Consider the following 21150-nt stretch of genomic DNA (forward strand, 5'->3'; position numbering starts at 1 on the left):
TGCCGCAGCGCTCAGTGGAAACGAGGCGTGACGTTTACGCCACATCGGCTTTTCTGACCTAAGTTGTTGAAAAGCAACAGATAGCTCATTGTGATCGGTTTGGTTTACAACACGGCCTCTGTAACGCACAGCTATGCAAATATGTTAGGGGATTCTGAGCAACACTTTCCTCAGCTTTTTGAGGTTTATTAGTTTTATTCTGAGAATGTTTTGTGTGAGCCACAGTCTTTAAAATGTTTGTAAGATCCCTGATAACCTTCAAGTGGATTTCTGTTTGAGGAGATAAATTATAAAAATGGAATAAAACCAAAATAAAGTGAAAAAGCACAGGACTGAGATGGGAGCCTGGGGGAACGCCTCGTCTGATGGGAGCCTGCGGCAGACAGGGAAAACTTTCTGCTTTAACTTGATGGATGCTAAACTTTCCGACTCAGTGTGAGGCTCAGTTATCCACCAAGGAAACTTTGGAATGTTTTTCTCAAAAACTTTAAAAACTCGATTTTGTTTTAAAACAGAATAAAATGATTGAACTTTTGAACTTCTTTTGATGTAGAAACGTGTGCTAAGTCAAACAAGACTTTCATGTTAGAAATAGGGAAGAGCTGATCTGTAGCTAACACCTGAACTTTGACCCCTTTGATTAGTTCTGCTAATAGCAGAGCTACGTTTCTTTTAGTGCTTTAGCGCTAACTTTATTTAGAGCAAAAATACAGGAACAATCTGTCAGATATGGAACATCGCTGGGAAGCAAGGTTACTAGTATTGACTAAAACTAACGAAATAAAGAAAAAATACATTTTTTTGTACAATTTTGTCTTAATTACTGCTCTGAATATGTTGTTCCTTCAGCAAATGATGTTAACGTTTAATGTAGTTAACAATCATTTACTAAGTTAATTAACGATTACTTCAGTTAATCATGATTAATCGTTTCAGCCCTAAGCCAAGTGACACACTGAGATCAAGCAAAACAAAAACTCAACCTCTGTCATGTACGGTAACTATTCCTGCCAATGTTGGCTACACACAGACAGTTGCTGTTTAAAAGTTTTTACTACAAAATATTTTCCAAACAAATTTACTCAACAGATACAAATTTACATGTCTGTATAAAACCTTTAAGTAATTTTCTCAAAGAACTGCTTAGTGGGCACCAAGGTTATTGTAACTAACGAAATAAAAAAAAATGAAATTGAGAAAACGTTTTTCTTAACTGAAACAAATAAAAACAGTAATTAATGGGGGAAAACGAAAATGAACTGGAATTATAGATCTCATATCCTTTATTCTTTATTTTTGTGTTATAGAACGAATTACGGCTCCTCCTGGCAGCATTTAAGCTAGTCCACAAAAAGTCAAGTTGTTCAGCAGAATTTGTATGCATATTTTGAAATCAGCATTTCGGTTGAGTATTCAATAACCAATCGATGTAAACATCATAATGCAATACAGCCAAGATTATCATGATTACCTAAAACTAAGGAAAACTGAAATTCAGAAAACATTTTGTTAATTTGCTCAGTCTTTGGTTACCTAGCAACAACTGGTTGGTTACCTAGCAACCAGTTGTTGCTAGGTAACCATGCTGCCCCTGAAGTCCTGCAGCCTGCTTCACTCCTCGGACACAACGGCAGATTTATTAACGTTAGATCAAGGTTATTAACGTTAACTAAAACTAATAACGGAAACTGAAATTGAGAAATCATTTTTGTTAACTGAAATACATAAAAATTGTAAGTTTATAAAACAAAACATACTGAAATAATAAACATATAGTTTACTGTATTTTCGTCTTTATGAATCTATTTATGCTAGTATGCTAGCCCACAAAATGGCTGCAGCAAAAGTTTGGAAAAAGAACAAATCTAATCAGTTGGTTATTCAACGTTGTGTAAATGGTATCTTGTGTTAAGTATTCATTGATGTGTTCTTAATCCCAATACTTTGACCTTTTATGATTCTAGGAAAAACTTCAGTTATTGCCACAGCTAATAAAAACTAGCAAACACCAATTAAGACAAACTGAATTAGACAATGAAATAGAGACGTGATGAAAAGCCAAGGCTGTCGTAACCCTGCTGCTGCGAACATGGGTGTAGTTCTGTGTGAGGGGATGGGAGAGGGCCGACAAAAGGGGGAGGAAAATTAGGCTTGCCAGCATTCTTCTCATTTAAAGCTGTAACTACAGGAAAAAGGCACTCAGGCAGTCTGGGCTGGGTCTGCTCACAAGGAGACGATCTCCGTATTCATGGTGCTGCTGTGACAACCTGAACACTTTTCCCTCTTCCCCCCTTTTTTGTTTTTGATTTGCACGCGGGGACGGCTCATGTCTGCCTTGTAGACATGATGATCTGTGTGCGTTTAAGGATTTTGGTTTTTCTGGCGGTCTCGCAGGTTCTGATTGTGACATGTCAGGATGCGGACAGCGGTAAGTGTTTGACTTTAACACCTAAATGCTGTAAAGATGTTGAGGCGAAGCTGAGGTTGAGCAGATTTTCCTGTCGGATTCCTTTACTCGGCTTGTTCAGACACATCTCAGGAGTGTTTGTCGTCCGTCAAAGTGGATTATTTCTGATTTTTAGCGTTTCGTTGGGAGGCTTGAGCAGCATCTCTGGACCTGGTTGTGGTCCAGTGAGGAGAGCCGGCACGCCTCCGACTCGGGGCGATGTTAGCCGAGGAGGCGCTGCCGGATTCTCCCGAGTTTTCCTGTTTTACTTTGTTTGAGGAATAGTTTGGATCCGTCCCGTCTTCTGACATCATCTGCTGACGGTTCTGGTCGTTGTTATAAATGAATAAATTTTGGTTTTCTTTCATTTGACCAGATTTAGTTTGCAAGTCTCTTCTAAAAGTCACGAAGAGTCACGACTTGTTGCTGCTTCGTGACTCTGGAACTGCTAGAGCGCCACCTTGTGGTGCTGTAAACTCAACATAGGCATTATAAAATACGACTTTCCACACTTTATACCTTCATTTACCATGCCTTACGATGCCTTATGATGCCTTATGATGCCTTACCATGCCTTATGATGCCTTATGATGCCTTACAATGTCGGTTAAAACACAAAAACTCTCCAGTGTCCAGTTTTATGATTGTTCTTAATAATCAATTAAAAAAAACAGTTTTGTTGTTGTTTATGTCGTCGAGTTGTTTCGCTGGTTCTCCATTTTTGAAAGTTTTGGACCTGCATATGATGGAGGGACGTTTTGTTCTGACCGCGCTCCAGTCGGTGACCATTGGAGACATTTCGTTCTTATCGCGTCAGTCGATGCTTAATCTACATTTACAAGTCGCATCGGATTGATTTAGTCGCCATCTAGTGGTCAGAGTTATGACCACGAAGAGTCATAACTGTCGCTGATTTGTAACTGGAACAGGTGGAGCGCCACCTTGTGGTGCTGTAAAGAAGAACATAAACACTTTAAAATACGATTTTTCACACTTTACACCTTCACTCACGACGTCTGCTGGTTAAAACACAAAAACTAGATTTATGTTTCCTAGTACTTTGCCGTTTGTTGTTCTTAGTAATCAATTTTAAAATGATTATTCTTTATAACGTTGAATAGCTTCGCTCCTCTTTTTCGTAAAGTTTTGGACCTAAAGACAATCGGGGATGTTTCGTTCTGACCGTGACCTTTGGGGACATTTTGTTCTTAACGCGACAGATTATCGTTTAACCAAAGATTAAAGTTTATGATCAATCTACGTTTGCTGGAGGCCATCTTGGAACCATTTAGTCGCCATCTAGTGGTCAGACTTATGCCCAATTGGTTTACTTATGGTATATTTTTGCAACTTTATTCTGATAAAATTACAACTTTATTTTTGTGATTTTACCCTGATGTTTTTACACTTTGGTTCCCAAACCTTTACAACTTTACTGCCGTGTTACAGTTCTTTAGGACTTTATTCTGATAAAATTACAACTTTACTCTCAAATTGAGTTTTTTATTATGACTTTATTCTCATAGTGTTGCAAGTTTATTCTTGTATTATTATGATTTTATTCCAATAATTTCAAAAAACAATATGATCTCAGTCTGACCCTGATTCTCCATCGTACTACAGTCATATAGTATAATTATAACTGCGGTAGATCGGATCGACTGTTAATTGCTTCTAAATGGCAACAAATCTGAATAACATGCAATAAACAAAACAGCTTGGTGAGAAAATACTTGTAGCATTTATTTCATGTAGAAACATCATTTCTAGGCCCAAATGCCTTTAAGACGTTGGAGTAAAAGCTCAGGCTGCGTTTTCAGATGCTGCGTTTTAAGGATCAACATGGCAGCTCGTTCTGAAACTAAAGAAGCTTCAATTTGTTTGAATCGTGTTGGACTTTGGTTCGTTCTCCTCCTGTTTGTCTGTTTGAGCCCATAAAGCAGCGCAGCAGCCTGCTGAGCGTCTTTCCATATGTGGGGAGGGGGATTGCATTTGGACTATGTGAAAACTGTGGAAAGTTGAGGGTGGCTGAAGGCTGGGGGGGAAAATGTGGTTCACCGGCACTTTGGGAACGTCTGTGAAAGGATTTAAAGGCACAGCAACTGGTTTTATTTTCCATTCTTTCATCATAAAGAAAGTGGTTAAAACTGGAAGGTTTTAGTCTCTTTTCTCAGAAATAAACTCCAGCTGCAACAGAGCCGGCCCAAGGCATAAGTGCAGGGGGCGCAACACGAGAATACGGACCTCAAAACTTCAAATTTGTTCATTCTGGATTAATGTCATAATAATCTAATTTTAAGCTTCAAATTTAGTTTAGATTTGATGATAAAGTCAATAAAAAGTTGTAAAATTTTAAGTGTTTAAAAACAACATGGTATTGTTTCAGAAACGTTTTCTGCCTATGACCGTTGTGACAATGCCAAACGGATAGGGGGCAGTATAGTGCAAGGCTAAAACCTACGTCAGTCAGTCGGAATCCTTCAAAACCACAACTTCCTGTTTGGAATTAAAGATGGAGGACAGATATAAGATGTTACAACAAACTAAATAAAACACAAACCAAAGTCGACTGGGAATCGAGTCAAAGCAAGTATGTGGATGTGCTCTCTCTCTCCCTACCGGGTGGAGCTGGACAGGCACCAGCGTGTGAGACGATGGATGGATGGATGGATGGATGGATGGATGGATGGATGGATGGTTGGTTGGATGGATGGATGGATGGATGGATGGATGGTCAGTTCAGCCATGTACCAATGCAAACACAAAGCTGATTTTCTCAAATCTAAAACATAGCAGGAGGTTTAACATGGACATTTTTAGATTTTTTATTTTTATTCATCCAGTAAAAACAGAAATAACAGCAAATGTAGCTATTTTGTTTGTTTGTTGTAGTGTGGAGGCTTTAAGAGAAATTGAATGAGCCGGAAGCTGGGGCCCCAAATCAAACCCTGCTCAGGGCCCCATGTAATCTTGGGCCGGCCCTGCTGTGCATCAGGCTACTGGAATCATCTTTTTTACAGCTTGAGTCAAAACAATCTGAACAAAACCAAGTTGTGAAAACGGAAAGTTGAGCTTCTGCCGTCTTGTAAAATTCTTCAGCGGGAATCGGTTCTGTTCGTACAAAACGGACAATTTTACACCAAGAAGACGACGAAGAAAAACTAATAATATTCTGAGACAGCGGAGGCTTCGGGAGAAAATGGCAGTAAAGCCTCTTTCTGACTTTGGTAATAAAAGCCAGTCGTTCTTCTTTCCTTCAACCACAGACAGGATTGGCTGAAGCTGTAAAATATATTAAAAACAAGTCAAAGGTATTCATTGCAAACTAGCTGACATGACGTCAGCCTCATGTTGGTTCTCCAAATTGCTTCCAGTTGTTGTTGCCACATCACTGACATCGCAACAAATGGGCCGTTTTCTACCGAAGCCAGAAAACGGCCCAACATGTGAACCGGTCCAGGTCCGCAGCCGGTTTCCATTAGCAACACATGCTGCATTTTTCAGCTCTGACTTTATTACACGCCTCCATTTTCTCCTGAGGGGTCGGCAGATGGGTCCAGGATCATCAGCTGTCCGATGGCGAAGCGTCTGGCCGGCGTTGCCGAGGGCAGCGGTGGATCGCACCGCCTGCAGGGATCGCTGCGTGGGAAATGCTCATGAACCAAAGTGCTGCAGGCGCAGGGGGACGGATCAGTCCCACATGGTTGTTCTCTGGCAGTTTCATGAAAATACAAAAAATAACAACAACAAAAAAAAACAGGGATTGTTGAAAGAGAAGCAAAACACGGAAATAATAACAGAATAATGTGACGGTAAAACAAGAATAAAGTCACAGTAACACAAGTAAGGTGATAATCAACAATAAAGCTGTTATAACATTGTCATGAAAATATGAGAATAAAGCCCCAAAATAAAATAAAGCAGCAATAATACGAGAATAAAGTCATAATAATATGAGAATGAATTTATGATACAATAGTTGTGAAAATAAATATGACAATAAAGTTGCACTGATAGGAGAATAGACGTCAAAATGAAATTAGAGCACCAATAATACAAGAATAAAGTAACAATATGAGAATAAAGTTATAATACAGGAATAAACTCATAAAAGTATAAGAATAAAGTAATTTAACGTGAAACTGCAGTTTCTCCACTTCGCCACGATGAGGAACGTTGAGCATCTTCTGTCGGTTTTTAAGGAAAAACCTTTTACACATCAGATTATCAATAAAGTATTTTCTATTCCATTCTGTCAGAAGTTGCAGGACTTTTATTTTGAAGAACCTCCTGAACTGATTGTCACCTGTCTGCTCTGTGATCCCTGCTGGGAAATGACAGAACCAGAACCAGCAGCTGAGCCCAACAGGCTGAATCATCCTAACTAACAGCTGCTCAAAATAAATAAATAAAAATACCCCCAGTTGAAGTCAAGCCAATCAATCTCCACAACAAACCAGCATTACTAAGTTTTTATACTGCAAAAATATATTTTATGGGTGCTAAATGCTAAATAAACTAATTAGTGTTATTCTTTTTAAAAACGAGTGGCAAAAGCAAATGAGGTGGATTAGCAGAGCTAGCTAACAGCTGTTGATGTCATGCAGGAAGTGTTTCTGTGGAAAATCATCTCTGCTACTCTGATACCCCTAAATAAAGGGGAAACCTGTTATTTATGTAGGCCAAACTGTTTGGCCTACATAAATGCACGCCGCACGTTTCAGATTTCTCATAGTAAAAATGAATTGTGCTTCATGCAGGATGATTAGTTTTAGGGGAAACAATGTAAACATTTAAGACATTTAAATAGTTTTAACATGAAACCGTCAGATTGGATAAGTTAAATGTTTCTGATTGGATTTTATCACCGTTTCTTTCTAAATGTTTCCGTCCTGATCCTGCCATGTGACTCAGTACTGGACCAGGACAGCATGTTGCTCCTGTAAGTGTTGCTTTTAAAGCCAAATATTATCTCTGTCAACAATTAAAAGCAACAGTGACGTCCAGAGAAACAAACATGGCTCCAGTTCAGCCTTCAGCCGCTGCTGTTGATGCAGCTGCTTGTGGTTTTCACAGCAGATTAGAATCGTTTTTCCCCCCGGAGATTTTTCCAGCGTCCACTAAAAAGCTTCTGTAGAAACTGAATCTGAACTTTAGTGTGTTAAAACCTTATTAAATTCCAAAAAGGCGTCCAGAGATTCTCTGTCGCCTTGCAGTCAACAGCTTGTTCTGGATGAGACGTGAAGATCCTGAAGTGCTGCTTGTCTTCGGAGCCGCAGTCTGGCGACGCTTGGCCATAATTGCAGGTTTTGGTCGGGGATAAACTCTACGTTGCGGCTCAGTCGTGTATTAAAACCCCAGAGGGCAAACGAACAGAGCGGCGCGGTGACGAGGGTCAACACTGCGGCCGGCGATGTGTTCAGGCTCCCCGCAGGCTGTTGGACGTCTGAATACCTTGATGGACGAGCGTCGGCGGGTGGTCCTCATGCAGCAAGAAAAACTCTTTATTCTTGGTGTAAAATTCACTTTTTACACATAGAAAATGTTTACATTTCTAACTGAGAACGTTAAGTAAAAGTTGACACCACCTTATAATACAACATGAACTCAGACTGACGTATAAAAATATCTAATCCACAGTTAACAGGCAGAACGACGAACTTCTGACATAATTCAGGAGTAACTCAGATTATGGAGATAAACTAGAGCGTTTCTCGTCGGTCGTTTTGCCAAAATGAGTTTTATATTTCAGACAAACAGGAAAGTTTATTGTAACGGGATGCCAGTGACGTAAAACAGGTTTTATATTCAGTTAAAATGAGAACATTAAGATTCAACGTGATAAAAACGACATCCAGTTATTTACGGATTTAAAAAATATATTATTTGATGCTAATTTTACTTACATGACCAGATTCACAATGTAGCTGCATAAAAAATGACATCCTGTTGTTTATGGATTATTTATTATTATTATTTTTTAACTCAATTAGAACTTACATGGATTATTCTTGGTAAAATTGTTCCTGTCAGTTTTGTAACCGTAGCTGAGATTCACAACGCGGCCGTGAAAAAACTCGCCTTCTGTTACCAACGTATTACTTTGTATGATTTTCATACTATTATTATTTACATCTCCGCTTGTTGAGATTCACAACGTAAAAAACGACATTCAGGTTTTACAGGTTATATTCGATACTAACGGCTTTCTGTAAGACGAGGAGCAGTAACTCATGTTTAACTCACTTTTAATCAGAAACATTTACAGGCCAATTAAATTATATCTTAAATTCAAACTTGGCCAATTTTCCCTTTCCGATGTTTGAGCTGAGACTAAAATACAAGTTATGAAAAATGAGATGTTTTTATTTTTTGTCTGATTCAGAAACGAATGACAATAAGAACGATAACTTTTAAACTTTCCATCTGATGGCGTTTCGTTGTCGTCTTAAATCAGAGTTTCTCTAAAACAGGGAATTGGGACAAAAACGTGGCCGACTGCTGGGACAGCGAATTATTCAGCCAACAGAAAGATTCATTCTCTGAGCACAACGACGCGCCTGTCCGCTTCACGCTCTACGAAGTGACTCATGGCCGACATTTAACCTCAGAGGTTCCTCCTAATGGGTTTAACTTTCCAGCAGACGCGTCTGAGTCCTGCTTTCCAGTGATCACACGAATCCCTTCGAACGCAAACATCTCTGATCGTTGTGGACAAACGTGAAGCCGCGCCGGTTTACATACAAAACCTAAAGGCTGTAAAGCAACCGTGTCATTTCTGTGGCGCACAGAACAAAACACAGCTGGAAACGCGCCGCAGCTCATGACAGACTCACTTTAACCGGGAAAACACGGACGGCTAACTACAGGCCGAAGAGACGGCGTTGTTTGGAAGATCTTCCTGATGTTTAGAGGAGAAAATGGAGCAAATTTCAAACATCGGCCGTTTCAGCTGCGACTCGGTGAAGTCTGTAAATTCAGAAGAAAAGCCAGCAGTTTATCAGGGATGAAGACGTTCTGGGATCCAGCTCAGGAAGTTCTGCTTAACTGGAATTTCCTCTGAAGTAGTTTTGGGATCTGGTTGTTGATGATGGTTTTACTGGGAACGTCTGATTCCTGCTTTTCTCTCCCACTGAATAAATATTCCTGTTAAGTGAAAATGTCTCCACAACATGTTTCAAAACTAGGTCAGATGTGACCAACCAAAGTTCTTCACTTTGCCTTTTAAACTGTTTGAATATGGAGGACCAATCTTGTCAAAAATAATGGCAAGAAATAAGTACATGAGGAAATAACAATACAACGAAGAATATATAAATAAAACAGTAAATAAATCAATGAAAAATATGTAATAATTAGGGAAATAAAGTAGAAAATAAAAATAGTAAACAACTAAAGGAGGAAATAAAACAATAAATAAAAGTGGAATTAAAGCAACAAGTAACGAAAAGTTAAATAAAATAAAACAGTAAATACATAAATGAGGAAATATAAATAATTGAAGAAAATGAATAAAACAAAATAAATATGAATATAAGTAAATAATTAGTACATATGTTTACTTTAATTTTATGTTTTATTTACTCATTTAATAACTTGTCAATTTTGGTAGGGCCTTCCGTATTTGCATCCTACACAGCTGTTGATGATCTGAATAAAATATTGAACCGTAGAAGGTCAATGGGAGGAGTTTCTGCAGCACATCAGCCAGGAAGAGACCGACTGTTGGGCATCAGCAGCTTCAGCAGAGGTCAAAGGTCGTTTCCTAGGTGATCTGCAGATAAAATGAGTAACAGCGAGAACTTATTTAGATTTCCTTCATTCCCATACGTAGAAATACATGCGACTGAATAACTCCGCATGGAAAATGTCTTCCTGATTAGAGCCACATGTTCACCTTTCATCTCCAGAAAATCATCAAGTTAACAAAGTTCATGAGTTTACAGGCTAGAGAGAGACATAGCCAAGAAGTTGGGTTTTATTGAAAGTCTGACAATTTAGAGCTGAGATTAAAAACGACACAATGTCATTTAATAAAACATTTAATTTGGAGAAACATCCATGTTGTCAATCTTAGGCTACAGCTAGCAGGAACTGTAAGGCCACAGTCAGTGAACATCACTGGGTCTTTTATGAGTTTCGACACTAAAGGCGTACCATACAGAGCATCTGGGAAGAAGGAAGTTGCGCTCAGTATCTTCTTCAGAGGTTTTGGTGTTGGTTCTTGGTGCAGCGCCCCCACAGGCCAGGAGGGGAACAGGCTGGTTTGCAGCAGCTGGAGTCGGAGGAGATGATGAAACTTTGGTCTCTGATCAAACCGAGTCTCAGGGGCTGAAACACCAACAGACGGTTTATCTGCCAAAATACAGCAGAAGGGGCCACTTTTCTCAATCCCACTTACATATTCATGCATAAAAAGTTTATTTTTTATATTAATATTCCACTCTGTGTTTGAAAACCGTGAGGCCCTAATCTGACCTCATCGGTACTGAGTGTCTCCGTCTTTTACTAAAATGGACTTAGTCGTAAATCCTCAGACCGAGCGGCGAAGTCTCAGTAATCTCTGCTTCTTCCTTTCCTGAAAGACGTTCGCTTCCATCTAATCTGCGAGTCGTTGCGTCGTTTCTGAGTCTGGACTGAATGTGTTGGAGTTTGACGGATGATCCTGGAGCTCAGTAGAACAAGCACATCCTGCCGACTGTTTGGCCCGAACACCTCAGGTTCTGCTTTCTCCATAAATACAGACTCTGCTCCGGCGTTGTGTTTGGCTTCCAGGACCGCTGCCCAAACCTAAAGCTGCATTTCTGTTTACACCATCATGTCACTCGGAGCACAGCTTCGTTAAAACCGTGATGCAAAAATGTCCCGAGACGTTTGCCAATGAAATCTAATTGAGTTCAGCTGTGAAGTTCTGGTTCTGCTTGGACTTCAGAGCATCTGCTTTATTTCTTGAAGCAGAAAATAGAAAAGGCGTGTGCAGGGAAAATCACCTTGTTTTGACAGGGATAAGGAAGAAGGAAGAGGGGATATGAGAAAACCCAGATTAATGCGGAAGAAGAAGTGGGATTTGGGAAAGAAGGGCCTCCGGCGGCCATTTTAGTTGTTCTGCAGCGCTGAGGTCAGAGCAATAAATCTGCCGGTGGCGCTGGACGACGACAAACATCTGGGATCTCATGAAGCAACGCAGAGCTGAGGAGCGACTGACACACACCTGGTTGGAAACGTGGGAAAGTTAAAACTTTATTTATAAACACCTTTTACGTTCACAAAGTGACCAATTAAAATCCATTTGAAGACGATTTCAGTCAGGTTTATTTATGTCGCATTTCAGCAACACGGCAGTTCAAAGTGATTCACTACGTAAAAAAATCAGAAACATTTTGTCAGTAAGAATAATTATGGTAAATTTGCTGTTGTTCAAACACCAAATGTAATGAAATTAGCTCTACCGCTAAAGCTACCGTCTACAGTGCTCACCAAAACAGACTTTACTTTTGATCCCATCGTTTCCGTGTGATCGCCATGGTTACGTGACCTCATCAACCTACCAGAGACATGTAGACATAAAGGTCTGCAGGTGTTTGATGGTGCTGGACCAGTTAAAGCCCAGTAATTTGGGCTGCGTTCACACAGCAGACAGTTTAACCAAAATATAGTTTCTTTTTGGCCAAAATGCGTCTTTTTCACAGCAGCCTGAACGGCCCAGTTCTGCTCTGTTTATCCCCCAAAGATCCAGTTTGTGTCACATTTCCACATCTGGACTGAACTCTACCAGTTTCCAAAGCATCAGAATATTTTATCAGTTATGATGTGAGACACTAAATCTTCCTTTGCATGTCAACCATGTTAGCGCTGCTGCTAAAGCTAATACCTTCAGCCTTCCTTAACAATCAGCGCCAAGGAAAATAAATGTAGCTTCTGGACTGGCTGCTGTGCAAATCATGACAAGTTATTTCAGCTTCCCAAGCTGCATTTTACTTGAAATATTTCAGATCTGACAGAATCTGCTGTTATGGAGGCAAACAAGAGTTTCAGCCGTATAATCCCGTTCAGTGTAGAGACTTTATGAGGCTTTACAGAAATATAGCAGTGAGATGAGAGGTTCTTAGAGCAGAGCCCTGAGGGCCACCATGGTGTTACTGACTGAATGAGCATCAGAAAGAGATGAAGGAAACTTCAGATCCTGATCCATTCTGTTCGACTTTAAATTTTATTGATTATTGTTTGTGATTTACTGCAATTAAAAAGAACGTAAATTATCAGCCAGTCAGCCTGTAATCTGGCGCCAGATTAAATGAGTTACCAAACTGGTGTGGCTTAAAAGACAGATGCAGCTGTTTGTCATCACCATAAAACTGTTAAGAGCCTTAAAAACAGTTTGAGGTTCTTCAAGGCGAGAAGTCCCAAAGTCACATTTGGCTGCAGACAGTTATAGAGCATAAAGAGGGGAGGGAGGGGCTAATTTAAATACTGTAAAGCAGAACTGGAATCCATTAGACCCGGTTCTGTTCGTTACATTCAGGTTTGTTTCATGAACTAATTAAAGCTGCAGAAGCTCACAGGTCATTAAGATGAAATTGCATTCTCACTGTAGAGTAATGAAGTCCAGGTCAGACGGGGGACAACAAAAAGACTTGTTTAATCATTCAGTTTAATTATTATTATTAAGAGTGTTAGCAACTTGTTGCTGCAGCTGGTTGTGTTTACACGCTGACGGTCTTGTAGAGACAGCTGGGTTTATTTGGGGAGGTGACATCGTGTTTGGTGTGTCTGAAAACTGAACACATAACCAGATAAACGAGGTCGAAAAGATCATTTAAAAAAAAAAAATCTGTAAAAGGATTTAAGGATGTTTAACATTCAGTTTGACTTTCTGCTTTAATCATCATATTGGAGCAAACTGATGTAGTTTTAATCTTGTAAACGTTGGAATTTCATGTCACTGATTCACAGAACTGGCAGAAATGTAAAAGCATTTTATAGATCTATGACGTCTGTATGCACAAAAAGTTTAAGTAGGAAATATAACGAGTTTCATATCCCGTTGAAGACAAAATAAACAGTTTTTTATCTTTATGAGCCGCCCATGGACAGCAGGACGCCCTGGGCAGAGAGCCGTAAGGCTCAACAAACCCAACGGCCTGCACCAATGTGTTGTCATGGCAACATAAATCAGATATTGATCACGAGTAAATCAAACTTTTATCAATTAAGTTTCATTTTAGAAGTTATAATCCAGATTTTAATCTGAAAATATGCGTTGCAATGCTTTTAATCCTTACTGAGAGAAATCATTTCATGTTCAAAAATTTACAGCGGCTTGCAAAAGTATTCACACCCCTCATATTTTTTGTATTTTGTCAAATTTTAACCACAAACATAAATATATTTCATTGGAATTCAATGTGAAAAACAAATTGTGAAGTAGAAAAAATTCTACAAGATTCAAAACATTTTTCTACAAACTAAACCTGAAAAGTTCATTATGCAAAGTATTCAGCCAATCCTGCGTTTTGCTGCCATCGCAGCTGTTTTTATTTGTAGAAATGTTCTGAATCGTGGATCATTTTGTTTTTCACATTAAATTACAGTGAAATGTTTTTATATGTTTGTAGTTGGAAAAAGTTGAAGTGCATTTACTACCAGATGAATAAATCTAAAATCTGGTTCCAGTCGTGAGTTTCTCCTCGTTTTTTGTCGCTGTAATCTGAGTTCCAGATGTTACGTTTGGTTTCGAAGCCCAGCCACTCGGTTCTGTTGCATTTCTGTGTGTTTTATCAGGAAAACGGATTTTCCTACACTGGAAGCCAGTTTCCTCTCTGGCCGTTTGTTTAGCAGACGTAAAACACCGGGGCGCTCTGACCTGCTGACGAAGTTTGACCGACGGCTCTGTAAAATCTGGAATGTCTGACGTCACCCTTTAGGAATACCAGCTGGGATCAATTTGCCTGGTTTCACCGTCAGATAAACAGATTTATTTCTCTTAAAAACCTGAATTTGTCGTGTTGTTGGCCGAGGCGGCGCTCTGGCAGAAAGCATCTTAAAGTAGCCGTTAGCGCTGCCTCATCGACATTCTCTTCATGTCACGTAATGCTGAGTTATTGTCGCCCCTCACACACATCATCCCACAGCACTGTAAAAAATGCTCCCAAAGCCAAGCTGTGTTAAGTCTGACTGCCTGGATTTTCTGCTCCACACTGCAAAAACACTAAATATTACCAAGTGGATTTTTCTTTAGTTGCTAATACAAATATGTTGATACACTTGAAATAAGACAAAACTGACTTATAAGTAACTTTTTAGCAACATATAGGAGCTTGTTTAAGTAAATAGTTTATCAATGTTGATGAAAAAATGCCAGTTCCACTGGCAGATTATTTTACTTATTATAAGACATTTTCCTGTGTTGAAAGTTAATTAATCTGCTAATTAAACTAGAACTGGACTTGTAAAATAACATCGACTTAAAACGAGCTCCTGCTGCTAAAGAGTTGCTCTTAATTCAGTTTTGTCTCATTACAAGTGTATTAACTAGAAAGTGGACCAAAAATACTTGGTAAGATTTTGTGATTTTACAGTGCAGCTACGTTTCAGGTATAGAGACTTCTTGATATTTTGTATTTTCTTTAATTTGTGGTATAAGTTTTCATACATGAAGAAAATGTTTTCAAAGTCTGATTTGGATGGAAACATCTGGAAACTTTCACAAGCAGAAGCATTAGCCTCTGGTTGCTCTTTAGCTAATTAAATGCTAATAAAATGTCACCTATCCATTAGCAGAACAGCTATTAAACACTTAGATGATAAGCTAACAATAATAGCTAGTTGTATTAGTTGTATTATAAACAATGTTAGTATATCAGCTAATAAACTGTTACCCTAGCAGCAAATGGAATGCTAACAGAATGTTAGCTGTCTATTAGCATAGAAGCTAATAATTATCAATATAAACCTTGATCACACTGTATTTTGCTGAATGTTGGACAGTGTAATGTGTTTGACTGACTGTGAGTTTGTTTACATATCAGCTAGCGTTAGCTTTGCAGCACCGCTAGCTACGACAGGAGCTTAGAAAAGCTGTGTTGCTGTGGATGTTTAAACTTTGTTGGTTGTGTTAAAATGGTTTCCTCTGCGCCTGTCAGTGGATTTTAAGGTATTTAAAACAGAAAGTTATGTGTGTTTCTGGAGGGAGGCTCGAGGATTCATGCAGGTCTGTCGTCTCTGTTGTTTGGACTTAAAGATGCAGTTAAATCAGCGTGATTCTCTCCAGCTGAACGCGATAAACAATGAGAGAGATTTACCCTCTGCTCTGACCTTTGACCCTGACCTCAGTGAAAGCCCCGGGGCGGACCACGGAGAGTTCAGACTCTGCTGTTCATTAAGCTCCTTCAGGGCTGATTGTCTCGATTTTAGGATAGAAAACTGCATCAGAGATTAGATCACGGCAAGCAGCTCGGTTTAAAAACGCTTGATGGCTGGATACTGATGAAGAGGAGGAGGAGGAGGAGCTCAGAGAGAGACCACAATCCTCTGTGGGTCGAACACGGGATGAGAGCGGCTCATAACTGTGGCTGGCTCTTTAAAACAGACGACCAACTGGAGGACTGAGAGCTGCTTCTTCGTTTTCCTGGCTCCGCAGAGATCCGTTTACATCACCAAACTACAGACGGGTTTAACCGACAGAGCTGGGAAATGAATCTGCAACAAGATTTAAAATGAGAAACGAGGAGAAACTCTGCTGTTCAGACGAGAAACTAACAAGAAACTTTTATATTTTACCAAAAATATAAAACAACAAAACTCATCTAAACGTAAAAAACAAAACAAACGAGAAACTTATTTTATTTTCTCCTTTTAAACTAGTTAAAATGATAAAGTTTGTAACATGTTTTGCGTTTTCTTGTTTCAAAAGTATTTTATCTCGTTAAAACCATGAAATATCCTCATTTTAATTAATATTGTGTCTCATTATGAATAGGAAAATTTTATGTTGAAAACATTTTCTTGTTTATCTAGTTTTTTTTATCTAATTAATGATAAAGTTTCTCGTTATATCAGATTTCTGTCGCTGCCATTTAAAACAGGGGTGTCCAAACTGTGGCCCGGGGGCCGTTTGTGGCCCTTGGAGTGACTTTTTGTGGATCCCAAGTTTGCAGTTGAAGAATAATACAAATTAGTTTTTTCACTTTTTATTTTTAAACTAAGTATAAAGTTTCTAATTTAAAAAATTACCAAATTAATCTCCTTATTGAGAAACGAACATTTAAAGAAGTTATAAAACAAGAAACTAACAAAATGTTTTCTGGTTTAATGAGCAGCTAATCTTGTTACAATCATAACGTATTCTTGTTTAATGAGTTTATTACGACAAACTTTTCTTAGAATGGAAAATGTTAAAGACGACACGAAGTATTGATCCTTTTATAACCAAACTTTTATAAGCAGTACCGCATTTATCCAGACATTTTTACGGCTGCAGCCAAATGACCTTTTATCTAATTTATTCAACTTGGCTAAACATTGCAAAGAAAGTTAAATAAATCCTGTTTTTAGAACTGAACATAAATTTGTTCAACTGTGCCTAAAAGAATTAGAAAACTAAATGTCTTTTGTTTAATAAAGTAAAATCCTTTTAAATGTTTGGACAATGATAAAAAAAAATCAGGCTACTGTATTTACTGTTTTAGCTTTAGCTTCTTCTTCTTGACTTTTGACTCGATAACGTGACTAAACGTTTGGACCGCCCTGGTTTAAACTCTGTCTTTGGTCCCGATTCTCCCTGAAAATGTTTCTTTGCGACAAAAACAAACCGGCTGCACGTTTTTGTTTCTCCAGAGGCAGATTTATGATTTTGTGCGGCTCAGAGGAGTTTAGGGCAGGAAGCAGCTGTAGCTCATCTGGACCAGCGCGCCGTATGTTAGCGAAGAGACGAACAACGGAGACGAATCAGGCGTCCCATATTTTTCAAATAAGAAGACAGTTTGGTTTGTTTCAAAAGCCTGTTCTTGTGTTTAAAATGAAGTGACTCACTGTTTCCATTTGGTCGTTTTCTAACCTCGTCCTGCCAAAGCTTCCCCCCAAACACGTTATGAATATTTCCATATTAGCCAAGGAAAAATCCATAAACTATCCGCCGCTTTTTCTCTCGGCTCCCCACATCTGCCAGCTACATCACAGAAGTCGAAGGTTTTTCTTTCCTGCTGAAGACAACGGATCCAGTTTTTATTTTTTTCGGTGTAATGATTGTGATGTCTGACGAACAGACACGTGAGTCATGGAAAAGCTCTGAATGTTTCAGAGAAGCTGACTGGTGGAAAACGAGGAGGTGAAAAGTGAACGTTGCTCTTCGTTTCCCCACTTCGTGAGGCTTCGTGGTTACTTTTTTTTAATAAAACCCACATTTCCAGTAAACTTCAAACTCTGTGGACGTGAGGCGTTTCAAATCCCCCCAAACCACAACAGGAAAAAAAACAGAAAACTCGCCGAGACGGTGTGACGTTTTCTATGTGTCAGCGCAGAAACGCAGGACTGCTAAAGGAAGACGTGTTTCTCACGTTGAGCAGCGAAGCTGATGGACGTCAGGAGGCTTTAACACCATCAGTCATTGTTATACGTTAAAACACATAAACAGGCTGTAAATGTCACTTTACTGAGAACCTCGTTGCTTTCCGGAAGGGAGGAGAAAGCAATACATTTCAATACAGTCCAATTCTGATGATTTGCTGCTTTTGTGCATTTTCCAAACCTCTAATTTCGTCTAATTATGATAAATTTTGGTGCTTCCATCTTGTTATAGCATCATTAACAGTTTCCATGTGAGGGAGGAAGGAGATAAATGCATCCTTCTCCTCATTAATATTATCTAAGCCAGTGGCGTCCAAACCCATCGACTCAAACCGACTTGTGGGTCAGAAAATGGTTTTTCATTTCCCAACAGTGAACTAAGCATTCAGTAATTGTCATTAGACGTGTAAAGAAGTTCGGTTTTTGTAGGAAATTGAAGTTTAAATCATTGTAGATGAAAAAGAAAAAAGTTTTTCATGTTATTAAAAGAAAGTTTGCACGTTATTCTGAGGTCAAATAAAAGAAAAATAAAAAATATTCCGCCTTTTCTCAGGAATAAGATTAGGATTTGGGTCCTTCTCTCTAAAAGTGTTAAACTGAGGTTTAATAAGATAAATAAAAGCAGATTCTCTAACGTCTGTTTCTATGTAGAGCTTAGTTGATAAATCTGGTCCTGTTTGCTGTAAAACTACAGAGAAACCCAACAGCATGGTTGTTACATGACAAGTACTTTGTTTATTTGATATTTCCCATTATAGAACATTTTAATTTGTCTAATTAATTAAAACAAAGTCTCCATTTTGTGGCCGTTCATATTGCTGGTTAAACAGACCTGTGTGTGAGCGGTTCATGTTCCCACAGTGATGCGATTAAAAATGGCCACCGCCAACTTTGGACTCATTTTAAAGTTTATTCATAAATGTTGGGATGTGACTCTGATCTCATCAGGTCATTTTCAGCCATTGTTTAAGTAGAGATTTACCTCGTGGCACCAATCAGATCCTATTTTTGTGAAAATTGGGCCATAAAAAGTCAAATGATCACGTTTTCCTGCTGTGTTAACGGAGCCTTAAAGTCTTTGTTTCCTGTAACTTGAGCTTCAATAATAGATACTTTTGAGCTGTTATTTTTATTTTCATTGTTCGTACCGGAGCTAGTATGATTAAATCACTCATAAATGTTTCAGATTAATGAACTTTATTTCACTTCTTTGTAGTAACCCGTTGACTACGTTGACCCGTTGTAGTTACCCGTTTAAAAGGTAAATAAAAAATCTAACATGTAGATGTTTTATTGAAGCTTTAAAACTTTTTTAACTTCCTGCAACAGCTAGCTGTGCTGCAGTGCTAGTTCATACCTAAACAAGAAAGAAAATGGAGATACATTTATAAATTATAGTGAAAAAACATTTTTTATCATTTTTTTTTACAAAATTTACAAGAAGAAAACAACTTTCTACTCATTCAGGTTCCTTTGGGTTTGTTTTATTTACATTTATCAGTTATTGAGTTCCAAATTTGTTGTGAAGATAACTAATATTTATAAACTCCTTCATCGATGTTCAGGTAAATAATAAACTATAAACACAGAGATGAATTATTTCTCTTTGCTGTTTAATTTTCTGCTCTAATTAGCCTGTTTGTTCTTTTTCTCCCAATATGAATTAATTATTTATGTTGGTTGATGCTTAACTGTGGAGGTTTGTTGGAGATCTCTAGTGTTGTCTGGTCTGATGTGGTTTATTAAAACCATTACAGTAAAAAGAAAGTACACCCTGCACCGGCTCCTGGCTTCAGCAGATATTAGAAATAATCTAATAGTTTGTAAAATGATGTAAATCTGACCTAAAACACACAAATTCCACATTTATTAATCAAAATGAAAATAAATTAGGAAGTTCATTAAAACTAAGCTTTGTTGTTTCATATTGCTTTATGAGGTCCAAACTATCTGAAAAGCTTCACCTCCAGAGAGGAAAATGATTCCCAAGAGGAAAACATCTCAGACCCTCCAGGGTTCACTTACCAGGCTAAAGGTCAAAGGTCATGACTGGCTGAAAAGTAAAGGATCGTGGCGTGTCATGAGCCAGAACCAGGACGTTCTGTATGATTCTGAGCTGAGAATTACAACACAGCAGTGAAACATGGCCGTTTTCTGTCTGTGCTGCTAACCTGGCTCACCTGCAGCCTGAAGCTCACAGCTGCCACCTGCTGTTGGCAGCAGAAACAGGTAGAGGTCAGAGGTCGTCCTTTCTGCACCAGGACCGTTTCTGTCCTCTGCCTCATATCTGCAGGTTATGTTCCTGGTTCTGAACCATTATTTCCAGAGTTCATGTGAAACACCTGAAGTTTTTTGGAAGTTTTTCTCGCCTGTCGGTTGTTTCCTCTGGAGGGATGACCTCATGTCTGGAAGACGGAGACGTTTTCCAGGCCCCTTCTTTTCTCGGTACGTGCAGCACATGGAGGCAACCTGCGTTTCACATTACTGCTGTTTGTGCAGCAGCAGAACATGCAGAACCAGAACATTTCAGATTACTGCTGAGTAACTGAAGAATCTGAAACTTCAGGAAGAATTAAAGCCTCAAACAATCAGAGACTGGAGAAAACTATAAAACTAAAAGACTTCTTCACCTGTGAGATCTCCAACCTGGTGGCTTAATCTGTGGGTGTAAAACTCTGAACATTTACCTGTGTGACATCATCTCTCTCAGCTGAACTTTGGGGCTAATCTGAGAAAATCTTCACATTTTAAACTGTGATTGTGTAAAACTGCAGCCGGGTTGAAACAGCAGCTCAGTCGTGTAAAATAAAAACCTTCTGTGAGACGTTTAAACGTTAAACGGTGTTTCTGCTGGAGCGTTTGGCTCGGTTTGTCACTCTGAAGCCCCGCCTCCTGAAGGCAACCGCCCGGTCGGTTCCGGTTGGTTCCAGTTGGTTCCAGTCGGTTCCGGTCGGTTCCGGTTTTTCTAGAGTTGGGAAACAGAATCAGAAAAACGGCGTTCAGTGTCTCTTAGAACAAAATCATATTATTATCAATAATCAGAATATCAGTGAATTAAAGATGGAATATCAAAGAATAAAGTTGTAAAATTATGAGAAAACAGTTTTGATATTTATTAAGCTGATACCAACTGGTTTCAT

At 38.9% G+C, this 21150-nt stretch overlaps 1 protein-coding gene across 1 annotated transcript in view; it reads left to right on the forward strand.

Annotated features, from left to right (window-relative positions):
* Nucleotides 1–2185: 2185 nt before the first annotated feature.
* The window catches only part of LOC106904961 (uncharacterized), a 41206-nt gene continuing 22241 nt past the window's right edge, over nt 2186–21150 (forward strand). Inside the window, exon 1 of the mRNA XM_088003270.1 lies at nt 2186–2428. Within this exon, the coding sequence (XP_087859396.1) occupies nt 2344–2428 (85 nt within the window). The 5' untranslated portion in view covers nt 2186–2343. The remainder of the gene's footprint in view (nt 2429–21150) is intronic.

The sequence above is a fragment of the Poecilia mexicana genome, unplaced genomic scaffold, assembly GCF_051168715.1.
Source record: "Poecilia mexicana isolate PSO_F unplaced genomic scaffold, ASM5116871v1 scaffold_2, whole genome shotgun sequence".
Lineage (NCBI taxonomy): Eukaryota > Metazoa > Chordata > Actinopteri > Cyprinodontiformes > Poeciliidae > Poecilia > Poecilia mexicana.